We start from the raw sequence: 16,690 nt of genomic DNA, 5'->3' as shown, positions 1-16,690 counted from the left end.
AAACAAACTGCACCACTTCACTTTACATGGCTGATGATGGAGTTTAAAAGAATATCAGAGGCAAGTAAATTGATGATATCTGTAGTAAAATGTCAGAATATTTTTGGAATCAAATATTTGTATCGAATATTTTCGGAAATTAGGTTAATCGGTCCAAAACCAGCGCAATTTTTTGTGCGCCGTAAATTGCAGTTTTTTACTATATGGGAGGCACTGTAGCTCCCAGGTTGTCCATCCGATTTTTTACAGACCGGCAGCTACAGACCTGCAGCAATAGATACAGCTAGTTTGAAATTAATACGCCCCATTTATCGATTGGTCGCAATCTCCAGCGGCTGAAACCGACAAGGTCCTGACAGGACTGAAATTGACACGCCCTGTGTTATCTATTGGTCAAAACATACCGCGAACAAAGAAAAATCACGGACTGCACGAAATAATCATGATGATGTCGAACTCAAAGTCTCCCAGGAGACGATTTGGTTGTTTCTTTTAGCTCACTTACTTAAGTACGTTAACAGTAATATAGTGAAGTTTACTAACTTTTTATGATCAATTTTTAAATTAGTTACAAGAAAAAATGTTTATATAAACAATAAAATGCTCTCTTTGATGATTCATGCGGGTTATGGAGGTAGCAAACATTGCAACAACAAAAAATGTACATTACCCTCTGACGCGTGTTATGTATTTTTCTGCAATGTCGCTACCTTCATATCCCGAATGAATCACCAAAAAAGCATTTTTTTAATTAAATGTTTGATGTATTTTGATAAGTCTAAACACTTTCAAAGGTTTATCAACATTACTGTAAAAAAAATATCACTGTCTCATCATGAATATACCGATCTCAACATCTGGACGAATATACAAGGCTCGAAATCAAATTATCTAATATTTATGAATTTTTGTTTTGTAAACAAACTTAGCATATCGTGTTAATTAATTATTAAAATATTGCTTAAAAGTTCGCAAAAACAACAGTCACTGCGTTGTTCATCACTAAATATACCATAAGTAGAACCACCGTTGTTTCACAGCATCACTTTTGGAGTTAAGGTGGAATAACACTCAAAGTAACTGTAAATTATCTGATAATGAACGATATTATGATAAATAAACTATACATACCGGTATGTCAAATAAGCGAAAAATTTGCATGTTTGGGATAAAATGGGATGAATATCTAAAAAAAAATCAATTCAGTATGTAACAACAAAAGCCCCTGCGGGATTCGAACTCGGTATGTACGGATCCCGACACTTTACCCACTCGGCTTTGAGGTAAGATATGAGTTATTGTCGATAAAATTCTTTTAATAAAACAAAATGTCGTTTCGGTCAGAGGTCAGCCATTTTATGACGATGTGTTATTCCACCTTAAAATTCTGAAGAAAAACTTTATTGCGTTTATTCTCATTTCAGTTAATTTTGTCAAAAGAGTAATATAAAAGAACATGGTAGAATTGCCTCTGTCAATTTGTCGTCGAAACACAAATTCAATGCAATCTTTAAAATAGTAAAAGATTTTGATTACTTAAAACCAAAGTACCTGAAACTATTTGAGTTCTTTTTAAACGTCTGATCAAACTCAATGCTACTATAATCACAAGGATAACTTTTATGCGTTTATAACAAACAAATTAACAGAAGAACATTCATAGCCACTTTAAATGGCATGGTCGCAATTTGAACTACAAATTCTCTTCTTTTGTTGTTCTCAATTCTAATACAAATAGAACGCCTTTTTTCGATAGACGATCACCTAGGTTTGAATTTTTACTTGACATGAACTCGTTGTTGACACGCACTTTTATTTACATGGAAATAAATATACTATATTACTGCACAGAAAATTTTATGTTACAAAAAACAAGTGAAATTTTAAATGTGTTCATGAGAATAAGCTAATTAATGGAAAGGTCTCTGTTATTCGTCCCGCACACCAAAACTTGTATTCTCCTTCTGTAGATCCTAGGAGCATGATAAAATTAAAACCTTACATGACCTTATGTATAGGGTTTTAACGTGAACGTGCGTCCATACACTGAAGGCCAATACACAAATCGGCATCTAATGTCGGCATCGTTCTAACTTGTGTTCCATGTGTAGTTACATAAACAGGATGAAGAGGGCTTTGACCTGTTTTCTTGTGTCGTTATTCTGTAAGTACATGAATAGTACACGTATAGTTAACGACTATTGATTGATAAGGTAATTAAACCTTGCATTAAAACTTTCACTTAACGAGGCCGGGTCTAATTAGTTCTGCCCTAGATTTTTTAATGAATTTTTTTCCCTGAATTTCTACTTATATAGTTATTATTTTAAGATTAAAAAATAAAACATTTACCACACCGTTTGTTTAGGGGGTCATCTCAAAGTTTGTTAATCTTTAACATAGGACCCTATGGGATTTCGCATGAAATGTATCAATTTAGCACATTTTTTAAACTTCTGCCCTAGGGATTTCTTTTTCTGTTCTACATATTAAAGTTATTGCTAAAAGGCATCAAATGGTCAAATAAAAAAAACCTTCTACCTCTTGGTTTGTTCCAGGGGTCTTATCAAAGTTGATTTTTTATGCCCAATTTTCCAGATTTGTCAGATAATGGCTATTTTTTATTTGAGAAAGGCGGAAAAGGTGATCTTTATAGTATTATTAAAGCATTCAGACATATTTAAGTAATAAAAAAATACATAACATCACATATTAAGGGTCATTAATATAAAATACATGGTAACTGTCTTGAAATATATGAATTAAGCTATATTTAGGCGGGTTAAGAAAACGTGACAGAGGGTTAGGCCTGCTGAACCCTCTTCACGTTTTCGACCCGAGCCCAAATATAGCTTATACTTCGAGACAGTTATGTTTATTCCACAATATAACATTAATTTTACGCATTAAACGAGCCATTTTCAACAAATTTCGCTGAATATCTGCAGTTGAAACTATCACGCCATGGCGTCAACCAAGCAAAAAGATGACGTCACAATACAAATGAAACGCTGCGCGAAAGCGTGCGTACTCGTTCTGTACTCGGCCTCGTTAATGTCAAATGACATTTTTGTTGCCAAAGAGGAATAATATTTATAAACAGTGTATTTTTCTCATAAAATGCATCATTGAATAAATCATTAAATACATCGGTGCTTTTTGTAAAAAAAAAAAAAAAGACTAAAATGAAACATTCTACACTATAAAGATGTGTATTGCAGCTACGGAGCTCCGTTCTTGTCATAAATCGTTACCTGTGCTACATGTAGTAATCGGTAGTAGCCGGAATCAGTATAATGTATACAATATTGACAAGTAACTGTTAGTTCCTCGATAGCATATGTAAAGACGTGGGGTAGCGATCGTGCATCGGGCTATAGAGAGGAAAAAAAAATTGTGTCGAGAGTTTAGAACCCGCTGTCGGTGCTCATAAGATTAAAAAAATTAACCGGGTTCCCTTTCGGCATAGTATGCTCACGCGTAATAAACACTTTGTATACTATTCGAATATAGATGAGTATTGACAGAAGGCATAATAATAGACATCTTATTACACATGCACAGCCTGGCAAAAACACACATTCCATTGTCCAATAAGGTTTCACTGATGTGCAACAACATGATGTGAATATTCATGCATGATGTAGTAATGTATATCTTATCTTTTAATTTTGAGTGTTATTTTTGTTCATATATCAGGCATTGGTGGAACTCAGACAAACATATTGATATCGACAAATTTTGTTGCAATGCCTACACCACAAAACATGACTTCTCTTCCGCCGACGGCATGCAGCGTTTCTGGTGGCTTTGTGAAATACTCTGAAACAATAAACACTTTTTTACCTGGACAAGATTTCTTCTATACGCAACAAAGATATGACAGTAAGATTTTTCCTATAAAATACTTGACTAAGCCTTATAAAACTCAAATTCATGCTATAAATTATTCTATACTGATAAATGTGTAGTGCATGCACATTGTATTAAACATGTTTATTAACTTTTACAGAAACAACAACAGATTTCTTCAGAGTATCTACAGCTCAGTGTTACCAATATCCCAAAATATTCTTTGTTCTGAGTACCTTGCTGACAGAATGTAGAATGATTAGAAAAAGTCTTACGACACGAAGAACGATTTGGCAGATCGGAATGCAACTAATATATATTTTTGGTTAACATTTTATGAAATGGGTAAGCATTTATAATGTTAGTACACTGCATATCTTCTTCTAAATAGAATTAATGTTTCACTTCATAAAAGTGAATTTTAGGAACAAGACCTCTTAATCAGTTGTCATGTTTATGTTTTTTATTTAATTTATTTTTTCCATGTAAGTTTTTCCTTTACTACATATATGAATAAATCAAAGTATGAAAAGTACTAAGGGTCATTTTGCTGTGATATCTTTTATTAGAATAAGTTTAACAAAAAGGTTTACTACATGAATACACACTCTAAAACACTAAAATAGTGATTGCTTTTTTTTTTATATTGACTGTTGATTGATTGTGGCGTTCAGCATTTATGGTTTGACCATTCGATATTTAAATGTGAAAAATCAACTCGCGGGCGATTTTATGAATTTTTATTTCTCTACAGATTATACTGGGGTTCCTTTTGCAAAACATTTATGTGTAACTTGCAAGTCAAAAGATTGCTCTGCTAACGTAACCTGCTACGTATTTGCCGGAGAATGCACTGGAAGCTTGGAATTAAACACCAACCTAATTGATGAAAAAGACGAGAATGGCAAATCCTGCAATCGTGGATCAAAAGAAGAAAACTGTATTAACAGTAAGATAACACCCAGTACAAGTATCATGTACACCAACAGTAAGATAACCAACAGCTGAAATATCGTGTACACCAACAGTAAGATAACCCACAGTTCAAGTATCGTGTACACCAACAGTAAGATAACCCATAGTTCATGTATTGTGTACACCAACAGTTAGATAACCCACAATTCAAGTATTGTGTACACCAATAGTAAGATAACCCATAGTTCGTGTATCGTGTACACCAACAGTAAGATAACCCACAATTCAAGTATTGTGTACACCAATAGTAAGATAACCCATAGTTCATGTATCGTGAACACCAACAGTAAGATAACCCACAGTTCAAGTATCGTGTACACCAACAGTAAGATGACCCACAGTTCAGATATTGTGTACACCAACAGTAAAATAACCCATAGTTCAAGTATTGTGTACACCAGCAGTTAGATAACCCATAGTTCAAGTATCGTGTACATCAACAGTTAGATAACCCAAAGTTCACGTATCGTGTACACCAACAGTTAGATAACCCATAGTTCAAGTATTGTGTACACCAACAGTTAGATAACCCACAGTTCAAATATATTGTACACCAACAGTAAGAAAACCCACAGCTCAAATATCGTGTACACCAACAGTTAGATAACCCACAGTTCACGTATTGTGTACACCAACAGTAAGATAACTCACAGTTCAAGTATCGTGTACACCAACAGTAAGATAACCCACAGTTCATGTATCGTGTACATCAACAGTAAGATAACCCATAGTTCATGTATCGTGTACACCAACAGTAAGATAACCCACAGTTCGTGTATTGTGTACACCAACAGTAAGATAACCCACAGTTCATGTATCGTGTACAGCTACTGTAAAATAACCCACAATTCACGTATCATGTACACCAACAGTTAGATAACCCACAGTTCAAGTATCGTGTACACCAACAGTAAGATGACCCACAGTTCAGATATTGTGTACACCAACAGTAAGAAAACCCACAGTTCAAGTATCATGTACACTAATAGTAAGATCAGTCACAGTTCACGTATCATGTACAATAACAGTAACATCAATCAAAGTTCAAGTATCATGTACACCAACAGTAAGATAACCCTCAGTTCATGTATCGTGTACATCAACAGTAAGATAACCCACAGTTCATGTATTGTGTACACCAACAGTAAGATAACATACAGTTCAGGTATGGTGTACATCAAAAGAAAGATAACCCATAGTTCATGTATCGTGTACACCAACAGTTAGATAACCCACTGTTCACGTATTGTGTACACCAACAGTAAGATAACTCACAGTTCAAGTATCGTGTACACCAACAGTAAGATAACCCACAGTTCAAGTATCGTGTACACCAACAGTAAGATAACCCATAGTTCATGTATCGTGTACACCAACAGTTAGATAACCCACAGTTCACGTATTATGTACACCAACAGTAAGATAACTCACAGTTCAAGTATCGTGTACACCAACAGTAAGATAACCCACAGTTCATGTATCGTGTACACCAACCGTAAGATAACCCACAGATCACGTATTGTGTACACCAACAGTAAGATAACCCAAAGTTCAAGTATCGTGTACACCAACAGTAAGATAACCCACAGTTCATGTATTGTGTACACCAACAGTAAGATAACCCACAGTTCATGTATTGTGTACACCAACAGTAAGATAACCCACAGTTCAAGTATCGTGTACACCAACAGTTAGATAACCCACAGTTCAAGTATCGTGTACACCAACAGTAATATAACCCCTTGTTTACGTATCTAATGGGTGTTGTTATTTAATTCCTATAGGTCAACCAATACGGACCTACAATTTAATCAAAGTGTTTCTACTACCATCTTAAGCCGTTAAGTCTTATCGTCGTCGAAGAACCAAAAGCATGGTATTGTCTACGGTGATACATGTAGGAAAATAACATTGTAATGAACTTAAAGTAAATATCTCGGTTTTGATCTGAATAAACTTATGTTATTATAATATATGTACAAATTCATTATTTTGACCTCAGCTTGATCGATTTTCAACAAAAAAATTGTCTTTGTATTTTATAAACATTTCAAATTGTATAATAGCGATTTGTAAAGAATTGCCATTGAATGAGAGCAAGTGAAGCTCGCAAAACTTGCGAAGCTCTGGAACGTACTGCAAGATCTAGGGAAGACGATACTTAGTCAACGAAAAAAATTGTGTCAAGAATCCCATAACCTATCAAAATAAGAATAGAATTGCTGAATGTAGTGTATTTCATAAACGGACAACACAAATTTTAAATCTGACGTCACGATCACTTTATGGAAGAGGAAAGAACTCTGCAATCAAAAGAATAATAAAGTATATGCTCAATCAAAAAAAGAGAGTGCAAATTTTTATGCTGATATTCAAAATTATGTATTTTATTTATAGTAACAATTTCGTAGGCTTTGTTTTCGCAGTCGATGTCAAAGCATGCATTTTTTGAATGCGTGTTTTTGTACATCAATAAATCAAAAAAGAAAAGCTAAAAATTCTTTATCAATCAGAAATTTCTCACCACCTACGAACTGTCTCATAGGATACCTTATAAGAACCTTAAACACCCTCCTACAATCCAGTAAAAATCAGCACATATTCCATACTAATTGCTAGACCATAATTAATCACCTAATTGTCTACGGACTTTTCTGATTTTGTTACCCCGATTACGACAAAGAGCACACGGCGGGTGTCACCGGCTTGCTACCATTGGCAATGTCGAGTTTTTTTTTGTCTTCATCCTTGGACTTTTTTAACCTATAAGAATTGTATACATGTATAATATTACAAATAGCATCTATTTAGAACCTTGCATATGAGGAAACACAATTTACAGAGCATTGAAATGTAAATGACCTATGAATGACTACAGTAAATAAATATGCGTTTAATTGGACTTTTAAACTTATTAGTGTTCTGAAGGTTTTATTTAATATACTTTGTATATATTCCCCATATACTCATATATACAGGGGAATATATATTAAGACCTCTTTTAGCACATCCCAAAACAGCATCAAAAAAAGTTTTTTTATCAATATAATATTGTTTTCTGGTGTATTCCATAGTGCATTTTAATAGAAGTAAATGTACTCAATGAAATATTCTGATTACCTCGTGATGCTTTAAAACATAAAATAACTTTTTTGGCGTAGGTCTTCCAGGAAAGTAGAATATCTCGAAATTTTTTATCCATTTTTTTCTTTCCGTAAGTATTCATTCTTTGTATATTTTCTGTCTGCTCGCCTAAAGATGAATTAAAAAAACCCCATAATACTGTAATATGTATAAAGCTAAAGTAAGTGATTGTTCTGGACCGGGTTAAGACAAGAAAAATGTCAAGGTTAATGATTTTAAGTAAAATAATGGTTAGAGTTACGAGTAAAAAGATGTAATACGTTTCAATTTCATTTATCCAGTTTTAAATAGACCAAAACTCTTTTAGACACAAAAAGAAATATCAAGTATTTTATGAATTTACATGTAGTATTCAGTTAATGAAAATTGAAAATGCCATTAAGAAGGTTAATTTGTGTTAAAATGCAAATTTTGCGTTTGAATAGTACCCAGTATTATCAGTAAACTGGCGTAAATTCATTTAGAAAAATTAAACTGTTCAAGACACCATATTTACAAAATTCGATCACTGACTTCTTGTTCTTACCAACATTAGGGCAATCAATGATTTGAGTCTGTCTGCGACTAGGATATTCTTGTATCAAATTTTGGAGTATTAATCGAACAAATGTAACGTGCAGGGGGTTAGACTATCAGTCTGCCGTTACTGTGGAACAAGGGCCTGGGTAGAATCAGAATTTGGATAGAATCCGAAACCGATAGGTGCAACGTAACAAGATCTTGGTTTCTCTTGATGAGGCTATGTATGAAACCGAACAATGTCTCAAATCTCAACTGGTGTCTTAGACCAATTGCCCAAACCAATATCTCAAACCAAGCAACTAAAACCAAGTGTCCAAGCACAAGGTCTTCTTGCTACCTGGTGACTCTTCACCAGGTTACTTCACCGTAACAAGGGTATCTGTGCTACCACTCGGTCTAAACAGCAGATTTACCAACACCTTCTATAACCACAGTTCCTTACAGAGGATGCCAACACCTCTTGTAGCCCAAGTGCTCAACTGAGGATACCAACACCCCCAAAGGCCGGTACCCTTGAAAAAATGCGCACACTTTTCTTAAACCACTAAGACATTCTGTGTTCAACCTTTCTATTCATCTGCCGAGCTGTAGCTAGCGATCGAGGATTTTAACAGCTCTATCTTTGTAAAAAACGTAACTCAGCCAACGTGTCCAACGCCTAACCCGCAGAGCACTCATAGACAAGAGTTTCACATATACAGATACTGGGTGTGAGCACGTTATCAATCTCCTCATTGATATTGGAAGAGCCCAATATGGCGAAACCGCTCTACACATTTAATAGGTGTTTAGTTTTACCCATGCCATATTTTAAATAAAAATAATGCGTGTATTAGACAGAAACATCTGTTATCTCTACTAACTAATTGTGTACAATGAATATTATTGTAAAGAAGAATAAAATATATACTAATGAGTGGATATGATTGATAAGCATTTAATTGTATAATTCAATAAAACGGGTAACTTTTAACAAAAATGCGTGCCTCGCTACACAAACATGAAATTCAGAGATTTGAACGAGGAATTAAAGTTGTTCGAATTTAGTAAGTTTTATTTCGTTGCAATAATGTCTCTGGATAGTGGTATTATATATAATATCAAAATATAATAATTTATACTACACAATACGAAACATTCGGCAAGGTAAATCATTTTGATTTTTTTAAAATCTTTATCTAGACGCCTATATAATGAAAGAAAGGCAATCCACCTAGTTTTCAAACATAAAAAAACCTTATAAAATTAGATGGATGTCACATTCGTTAACTGAATGGTTGACCATCTGATAGACGGTTATGTATAATAGGAAAACTATTTGTTTGTGCGATTGTGTGTATGTATGTAGTGTTATAGCAGGATAAAAAATGCGCATACCATATTTTACATGAACAGGTTATATGTGTAAACTTACATTATTGAATTAAAATGAAATATGGAATTTTTAAGTTTCGAAGAAATAAAATGTCCAAAACAACTTAGGCTTACAAGAGCTTTTATATACTTAGTATATACTATATATGTTTTGCGATTGAGATAAATGACATAATATTGTAATTTAATCAACTATTTGGTTCTAAATCTCATCAGTGATTTTTTTTTTAAAAAAAGCGGATTGTTAGCAAACCCTAGAGTTTTGCTAGCAGGCCTACCGCAAACATCCATAATCAAGGTCTTTTGATTCTTATTAATTCTTTCGAAATGCATGTATACGCTGCAATCACACAATGTACTTAACACATATGTGTACATTGGTTTTATATACTTAGTATATACTATATATGTTTTGCGATGGAGATAAATGACATAATATTGTAATTTAATCAACTATTTGGTTCTAAATCTCATCAGTGATTTTTTTTTTAAAAAAAGCGGATTGTTAGCAAACCCTAGAGTTTTGCTAGCAGGCCTACCGCAAACATCCATAATCAAGGTCTTTTGATTCTTATTAATTCTTTCGAAATGCATGTATACGCTGCAATCACACAATGTACTTAACACATATGTGTACATTGGTACGAGATTAAGTGGAAGTTAATTAAAACCTATCGTCTCATTTTTAAAGACCGACTATAATTCATTGAATATTGGTTCACATCCTCGCAATCACTGGACCTATAGCGAGACATAAAATTAAGAACAATATATTTTATCACTAAACTGTTGATTTAAACAGTATTTCCTTTTAAAATGATATAGGATCGGACAGCAGGCATAGCCTATTTTTTTCCTCGTTTTACAAACAGGATTGAGATAACATTGTGTACTTAGATTAATTATACAAGTATAGCACATGGAAATAATGGATGTACAAAAACAAACATGCACAGACAACAAGAATTAATGAATGAAAAAGGAAAAATACATAAAAAGAGACAAATATTGAAGAAACAAAATAGACCAAAAAAAAAACACAAAAAAATAAAAACCTTATAAAAGTAATAAAATAAATCTGCAATATAATCCACTGTTTTTTTAGTGCTCTAAGTTAGATATTAATACTATTTATGTAATATTGTTATAATCTTTTGGGATTTTTCATAAAGATGTGCACAGCGTGAAATACTAACTTATTAACAGTAAAGTTACATTAACTACTTCCACAAACAATATTTCTACAGATACTGGTATGAATAAACTTTTAAATATGTACAATTTAACAACTGACATGCATTTAACAAAGAATAGCACTGTAGTGGAGTTGACGGCTAACAACTTCGAAGTGGAAGGACTGTTTAGAATACTGATTTTAACTTTAGTACTTTTATCAATAAATGGACAGGCGCCGAACAAGGATTTAGGATAAAAAAAATGACAATAACAAACCGTCAATCATTTCAAAAAATCATTAAACGTAATATAAATTCAAAGCAGAGCAACACGGACCTCCAAAAAATAGAGGGAGGATCAGAAGCCTAGGAGGAGTGAGCATCCTCTAATGACCGGTCACACCTGGTATATATGTGAATATAGACTCGGACGCGATATAGTTTTGAAAATGTCTGACGACAAGGTAAGTAATTCTACGTGATCAATTTTTTTTTTAGAAAAAACAACATGTATCAATAATGTCAAACACACTGTTCTTATATTTGTAAGCAGAAATATTATTGATATGGTACTAAAACAGGTTACACCATCAAAAAACAAGTATATTAGCATGCATCCCTGAAATGAGGCACGGCTGTTCGTTTATTGTAAGGGGACAGGTAAGGTACTATTATTACATATTATGAACATCGCTCATTCTCTCTCTCTCTCTCTCTCTCTCTCTCTCTCTCATACGCTGTTTTATGCTATCTTTAAATCAAGTAACCACATACAAATAAAACTCTGAGGATGATCTAAAATCCCAAACATGGCTACATGTGAAATTCGTAATATGTTTCAAAATACATAGGCACTTATTTTTCTGCAAATTTCTATTGAAAGTGAAATTCATCAGTAAACACATTCGGAAAATACAATTAAATCTACAGCAATTTTACTGTTGACGCCTGTAAGCTGCTTTTGTCAAAGTTATGACTGTTAGCCATTATATTTCAGGGGAGCATTGAGGTCCCTGGGCATTTTTTTTTATATGTTAACGAAAGAAATATCTTAAGATATGAAATGAGAATGCTTTTTGTTTATTAACTTATGCATTGTTAGCAACGTACAAGAGTTTGAACATGGTACAGGAACGTGAAAAGAATCTTATCGTCTTGTCTAAGTTTAAGTCCTTTATAAGCTCATGCTGTTATTCTCGGGTAGTCAAACTTAGGTTAAGTGTGCGAAAGAAAGCTAGAGTACTAGATAAGTAGAAACCTTCGCTAAATATTTGAAAAACAGAAAACACAAACAAAACTCTCATGTCTCGTTAAAGAAGCAATTGATGACACGGTGTTTACAAGTAGACTTTTTTAATACCCCTACTTCAGTTTAGTACGGAATCTGTTGATGAAAAGAATTTTTGTGGTATGTGACGTATATTCAAAATATCACTTTTAGAGTCTTTTTTTAAATTATAGTAAAAGTCAATTTAAAAATGGATTATTAAACAAGACTTGCTATAAAAATATTGAACAGTTATCTGTATCACAAGAAAAATAAGTTTAGACATTGAAAAAACATTTTTAATGAGCTTTTTAAACAAAGAATCTTTGTTGTTAATACAAGAAAGTTATAAAACATATAATTGTGGATCATTTAAATTTTAACGTTTTTCGCATATACTTAAGTTATTTGAATATCAGTCTAAGATGTAATGTACCAGAAATTTGATCAATGTGAGCATAATAATCTTTAACCAGGCTAATATATAGGGTTGCAAGATGTTGCACAGGTTAAAATGTTTTCAGGTGTCTGGTGGAAGACACATTAACAATTTTTTTTTCGTTATAAGAAAAAAAACCTATAATGTGCGAAAATTAAATTTTCATTAATCTTGTAATGAATTTAAAACAAAAAATAAAATTATACAACGAAATATTATATTCCTTTTAAGGTGGAATAAAACACCTGGAAAAGTCACTCAAATTAACTGTAAATTATTTGATTATGAAATATATAATAATAAATAATATAAACTAAAATTATGTCAAATAAGCGAACAAATTGCATTTTGGGAATAAAAAATTAATATCTAAAAACCAATTCAGTGAGTAACAACAAAAGCCCATGTGGGATTCGAACTTGGTATGTACAAATCACAAGCCCGATAATTTATCCACTTGGCTATGAGGTAAGTTTTAATTTGCAGTCGATAAAATCCTTTTAATGAAACAAAATTTCGTTTAGATGAGAGGTCAGCCATTTTATTACTATGCGTTATTCCACCTTTAGGGTGTATTCTGCTCATTCACAAAAAAACCTACATTAAACTTTTTAGATGCCTATAAATTCTTAAAAGTACACTGTTTAAGAAATGAAAAGAAAACATGGAAACAAGAAAAGTGTATGTTAGTTTTTATTTAAGAGAGATCCAATCTCGTGAACATGGACCAACAGTGGTGTATGGAAATTCTCAGAGAAAGTGCAATTTGACCAGAAATTTCCTATTGTTAAGAAAAAAGGCAGATTTCAGACATTTTCAGTTTTGTTAACTTGAAAACTTGAGTTTATATTTAGACAAAAATAAAGACTATGAAATAACTTTTTGTATACCTTATGCCCAAAAATGGGTTCTCCAAGTAAAAGTGGAGAAGTTTTTCGTTGTAAACATTGCATATAAACCAAAGATAGACAGTTTTCTTGAATTAAACTTTTTATGAAAATATTTGTACACTTTCTTTACATATTATGGTTCCAAATAAAGGCGTGAAAAGTAGAGGTTAGTATGCATAAAAGAGAAAACTATTGTTGGATACATATCTACCCATTATTTTAGTTGAAGCATTTTATGGTAACAAAATAAGCCATATTTGCAGCAAAACATTTTTTTTTTCACCAAAATTTTTAAATTGGTGGATTAAGCTTCAATAGCAATTGTAATTATGTAAATAATAGTATTTAATGAACATATAACAGACATACAACCAAATAAACTTAAATTTTTTTATAAAAATAGTGCTCATAAATTATCGTCTTGGTGTGACCTTGATCTTGGTGCGAATAACATGGAATAACATAAGGTATTTTGCAAATTATATTTCTAATTTATGAAACTTTTTAAAATAATGTATAAATTATAAAAATTCTCTGTATGACATAATCATTCCATCCAGGTAGCGAGAATATAGACATAAACTGAACACTTCATAGCAATGGGTGATTCAAAATATACTGTCAGTAGAATTGATCTATTTATCCACATCAAAATTATTCTTTTGTCGGGGGGGGGGGGGGGGATGTTGTTGTGTTGTGTTACATCATACTGTACATACATGCACTGGAACTAATAACTAGTTCAGGTAAAAAGAAAATCAAAGGCAGTATATACACTTCTGAAATAATGAGCTTTAACTATCACTTATAAAAGTATTTCTAAAATGTTCAGCTATGGAATGTATGATCTTTGATGATTTTGTTAATCTTAATCCACTTCCACACTCTTTTAACAAAACTTGTCGTATGCCCTCTTCCTCTCCCCTACTAAATGCATAGTTCAAGTCACAGGCAGCTATTTTTCTATCCATACACTTAGTGATTCTCTTCATTGACAAACGTTCAAGTGAAAACGTAGCACTTAGCAGAGAAAAGTATGCCTTCTAACGAATCAAAATTGACTGACCATACAAGTCTTTGAAGGAATGTGACATATTTTAAACCATCATGGGCAGCAGTGTCACAATGTAAGAAGATAAAACTCAAGTATGTTGGGTATAAGATGGCAACCATGGGAATTGTGACCTCAACAAAAGCTTTGTATCAACATGATTTTAAAAAGCATCCATCTTTCCAACTGCTTTCGTTGCGTTGACATGGCAGTCTTAAGACAATCTTATGCCCAGTAAGAATGACATAATTTCCTTGTCAATGAAGTCAATTAAGTATTTTAAATTAGAGGAAAATTGCTGAATTGAACAGGTTTGCCTCCGTGGAACATTTGACCATTTTTCAATGCTATGACTATCACTTCAGATGCAGAGGAAGAAATTGGATTTTTTTTTTTGACAAAACAGTGCCAGCGATCTTCTCATACTGCAGCTATCTGGATAACGAGGGAATTACGACCTGTTAAACAAAAACTAATACATAATAAGCAAAATTATTGCTTTCGTTGCTAGTTTTCCACTTTAGACTAGATATGCAGAAAAGACAAAAAATGACATTTTTAAGGTTAAATGTCCATGCTGTTGTGTAACAAATTAATTGTTAATTTGCCATATTTAATATTCATTGTGACCTATATTGTATAATTGCTGCAAAAAGCATACAGACAAGGCTTGAATTTCTTGCATTCTGTAGTATATTTTTACTATACATATAGAAATGTACCTGTACATGTAAATAGACAAACAGTCAATTATAATATAAGCTTCTCATAAAAATATTGACCAAAATTTTGACCAGTGATTTATTTTAAACTATTGACTGGCTAGAATATTTTGAGAGGATCATCTCCAAAAATCAATAAATCAATGCTGATTTGGAGATAAGCTGTCCCCCTTTCTTATTTCACTTGAAACTATATAAAATGATAAAATCGAAGAATAGCTTTCCAGTTATGATCTACTGTTTAGTAAGAAGGTTTAATTCTATTGTATACATTCAAACAATTAAAATAAAAGCAGTTACTATATAAACATTCAAATGTGGTTTCTCATAAAATTGTCTTTTCGGTAACCGCATGGGCCGCCATATACATGCATCGCCTGCTGGTTGAAATGACGATGATATGATCTATAAGTCATAAAAATGGAATGTGAGTATCATGACCGGATGTTGACATTAGAGAAGTGTTAATACAAGATTGAGCCGCGCAGAAAAAGTTATGGCTAAGGTGATTGGCTGAATTAATTGCTGAAATAATTATTATTTCGAAGTATATTTATCACTGTTTAAGTTCAATGATAGGTTGAAGAAGTACTGCGGCGATTATTTTGTTTGATTGTATTTTCCATCTTTCCTCATCTCTCAGTTGTCATTATCAGAGGACTCGTAGTGCTGTTCACGTCGTTTTGAAACAAAGTGACCCTTCTCCTTTCCCTCTACATATTTTGTTGTTTTTCGCGCCGACTACGGAATGTCTTAAATGACATAATTTTACTTATTCCGTTGTCGTTTACACATTTAATGCTGGTTTATTGAGTGAAATATGATTCATGTAACTTAAAAAAAAAGTTTTATTGAAAAATGTAACAGTTTGAATTTTACGACATGGATGGACTTACTTGGTGTAAAAAATGATGACAAGAATACATTCTTATTCCTGAATATACAACATTTCTAAAGCAAAATTGATAATAACAGATAAAAGTGCACCTCTCCAGAAAAGTAAAAAACGAAATCCAAGTATTATACATAAAAAATTTGAACAGTAAATTGGTGCTAAATAAAAAATATATAATTATTATGAACACATTGAAAGTAGGTAAAACAATACAAGCAAGGGGCTTAAACAACAATTTCAGCATCATTTATTACTAGTTAAAGGAAGCTGGTCACTCAGGGCAGCGTCATTTTTTTTAAATAGACTTATAATCAACACTCAGTTAAGCCCAACGTCAATGCGTTTTTCTGTTTGCAATCAGACACTCTATGTCCGTTAAAAAAG

The 16,690-nt window shown here is 32.7% G+C and overlaps 1 protein-coding gene across 2 annotated transcripts in view; it reads left to right on the top strand.

The window, feature by feature from the left end:
- Positions 1-1,983: 1,983 nt before the first annotated feature.
- The window catches only part of LOC128188091 (platelet endothelial aggregation receptor 1-like), a 70,805-nt gene continuing 56,098 nt past the window's right edge, over positions 1,984-16,690 (top strand). The window contains exon 1 of one of the 2 annotated variants that reach the window (XM_052858905.1): positions 1,984-2,164. In XM_052858905.1, the coding sequence (XP_052714865.1) occupies positions 2,104-2,164 (61 nt within the window). In that variant the 5' untranslated portion in view covers positions 1,984-2,103. The remainder of the gene's footprint in view (positions 2,165-16,690) is intronic. The other variant, XM_052858904.1, reaches the window with a different exon arrangement.

Source organism: Crassostrea angulata, chromosome 6, assembly GCF_025612915.1.
Source record: "Crassostrea angulata isolate pt1a10 chromosome 6, ASM2561291v2, whole genome shotgun sequence".
NCBI classification, from domain to species: Eukaryota; Metazoa; Mollusca; class Bivalvia; order Ostreida; family Ostreidae; genus Magallana; species Magallana angulata.
This window is presented reverse-complemented; position numbering and strand designations above follow the sequence as displayed.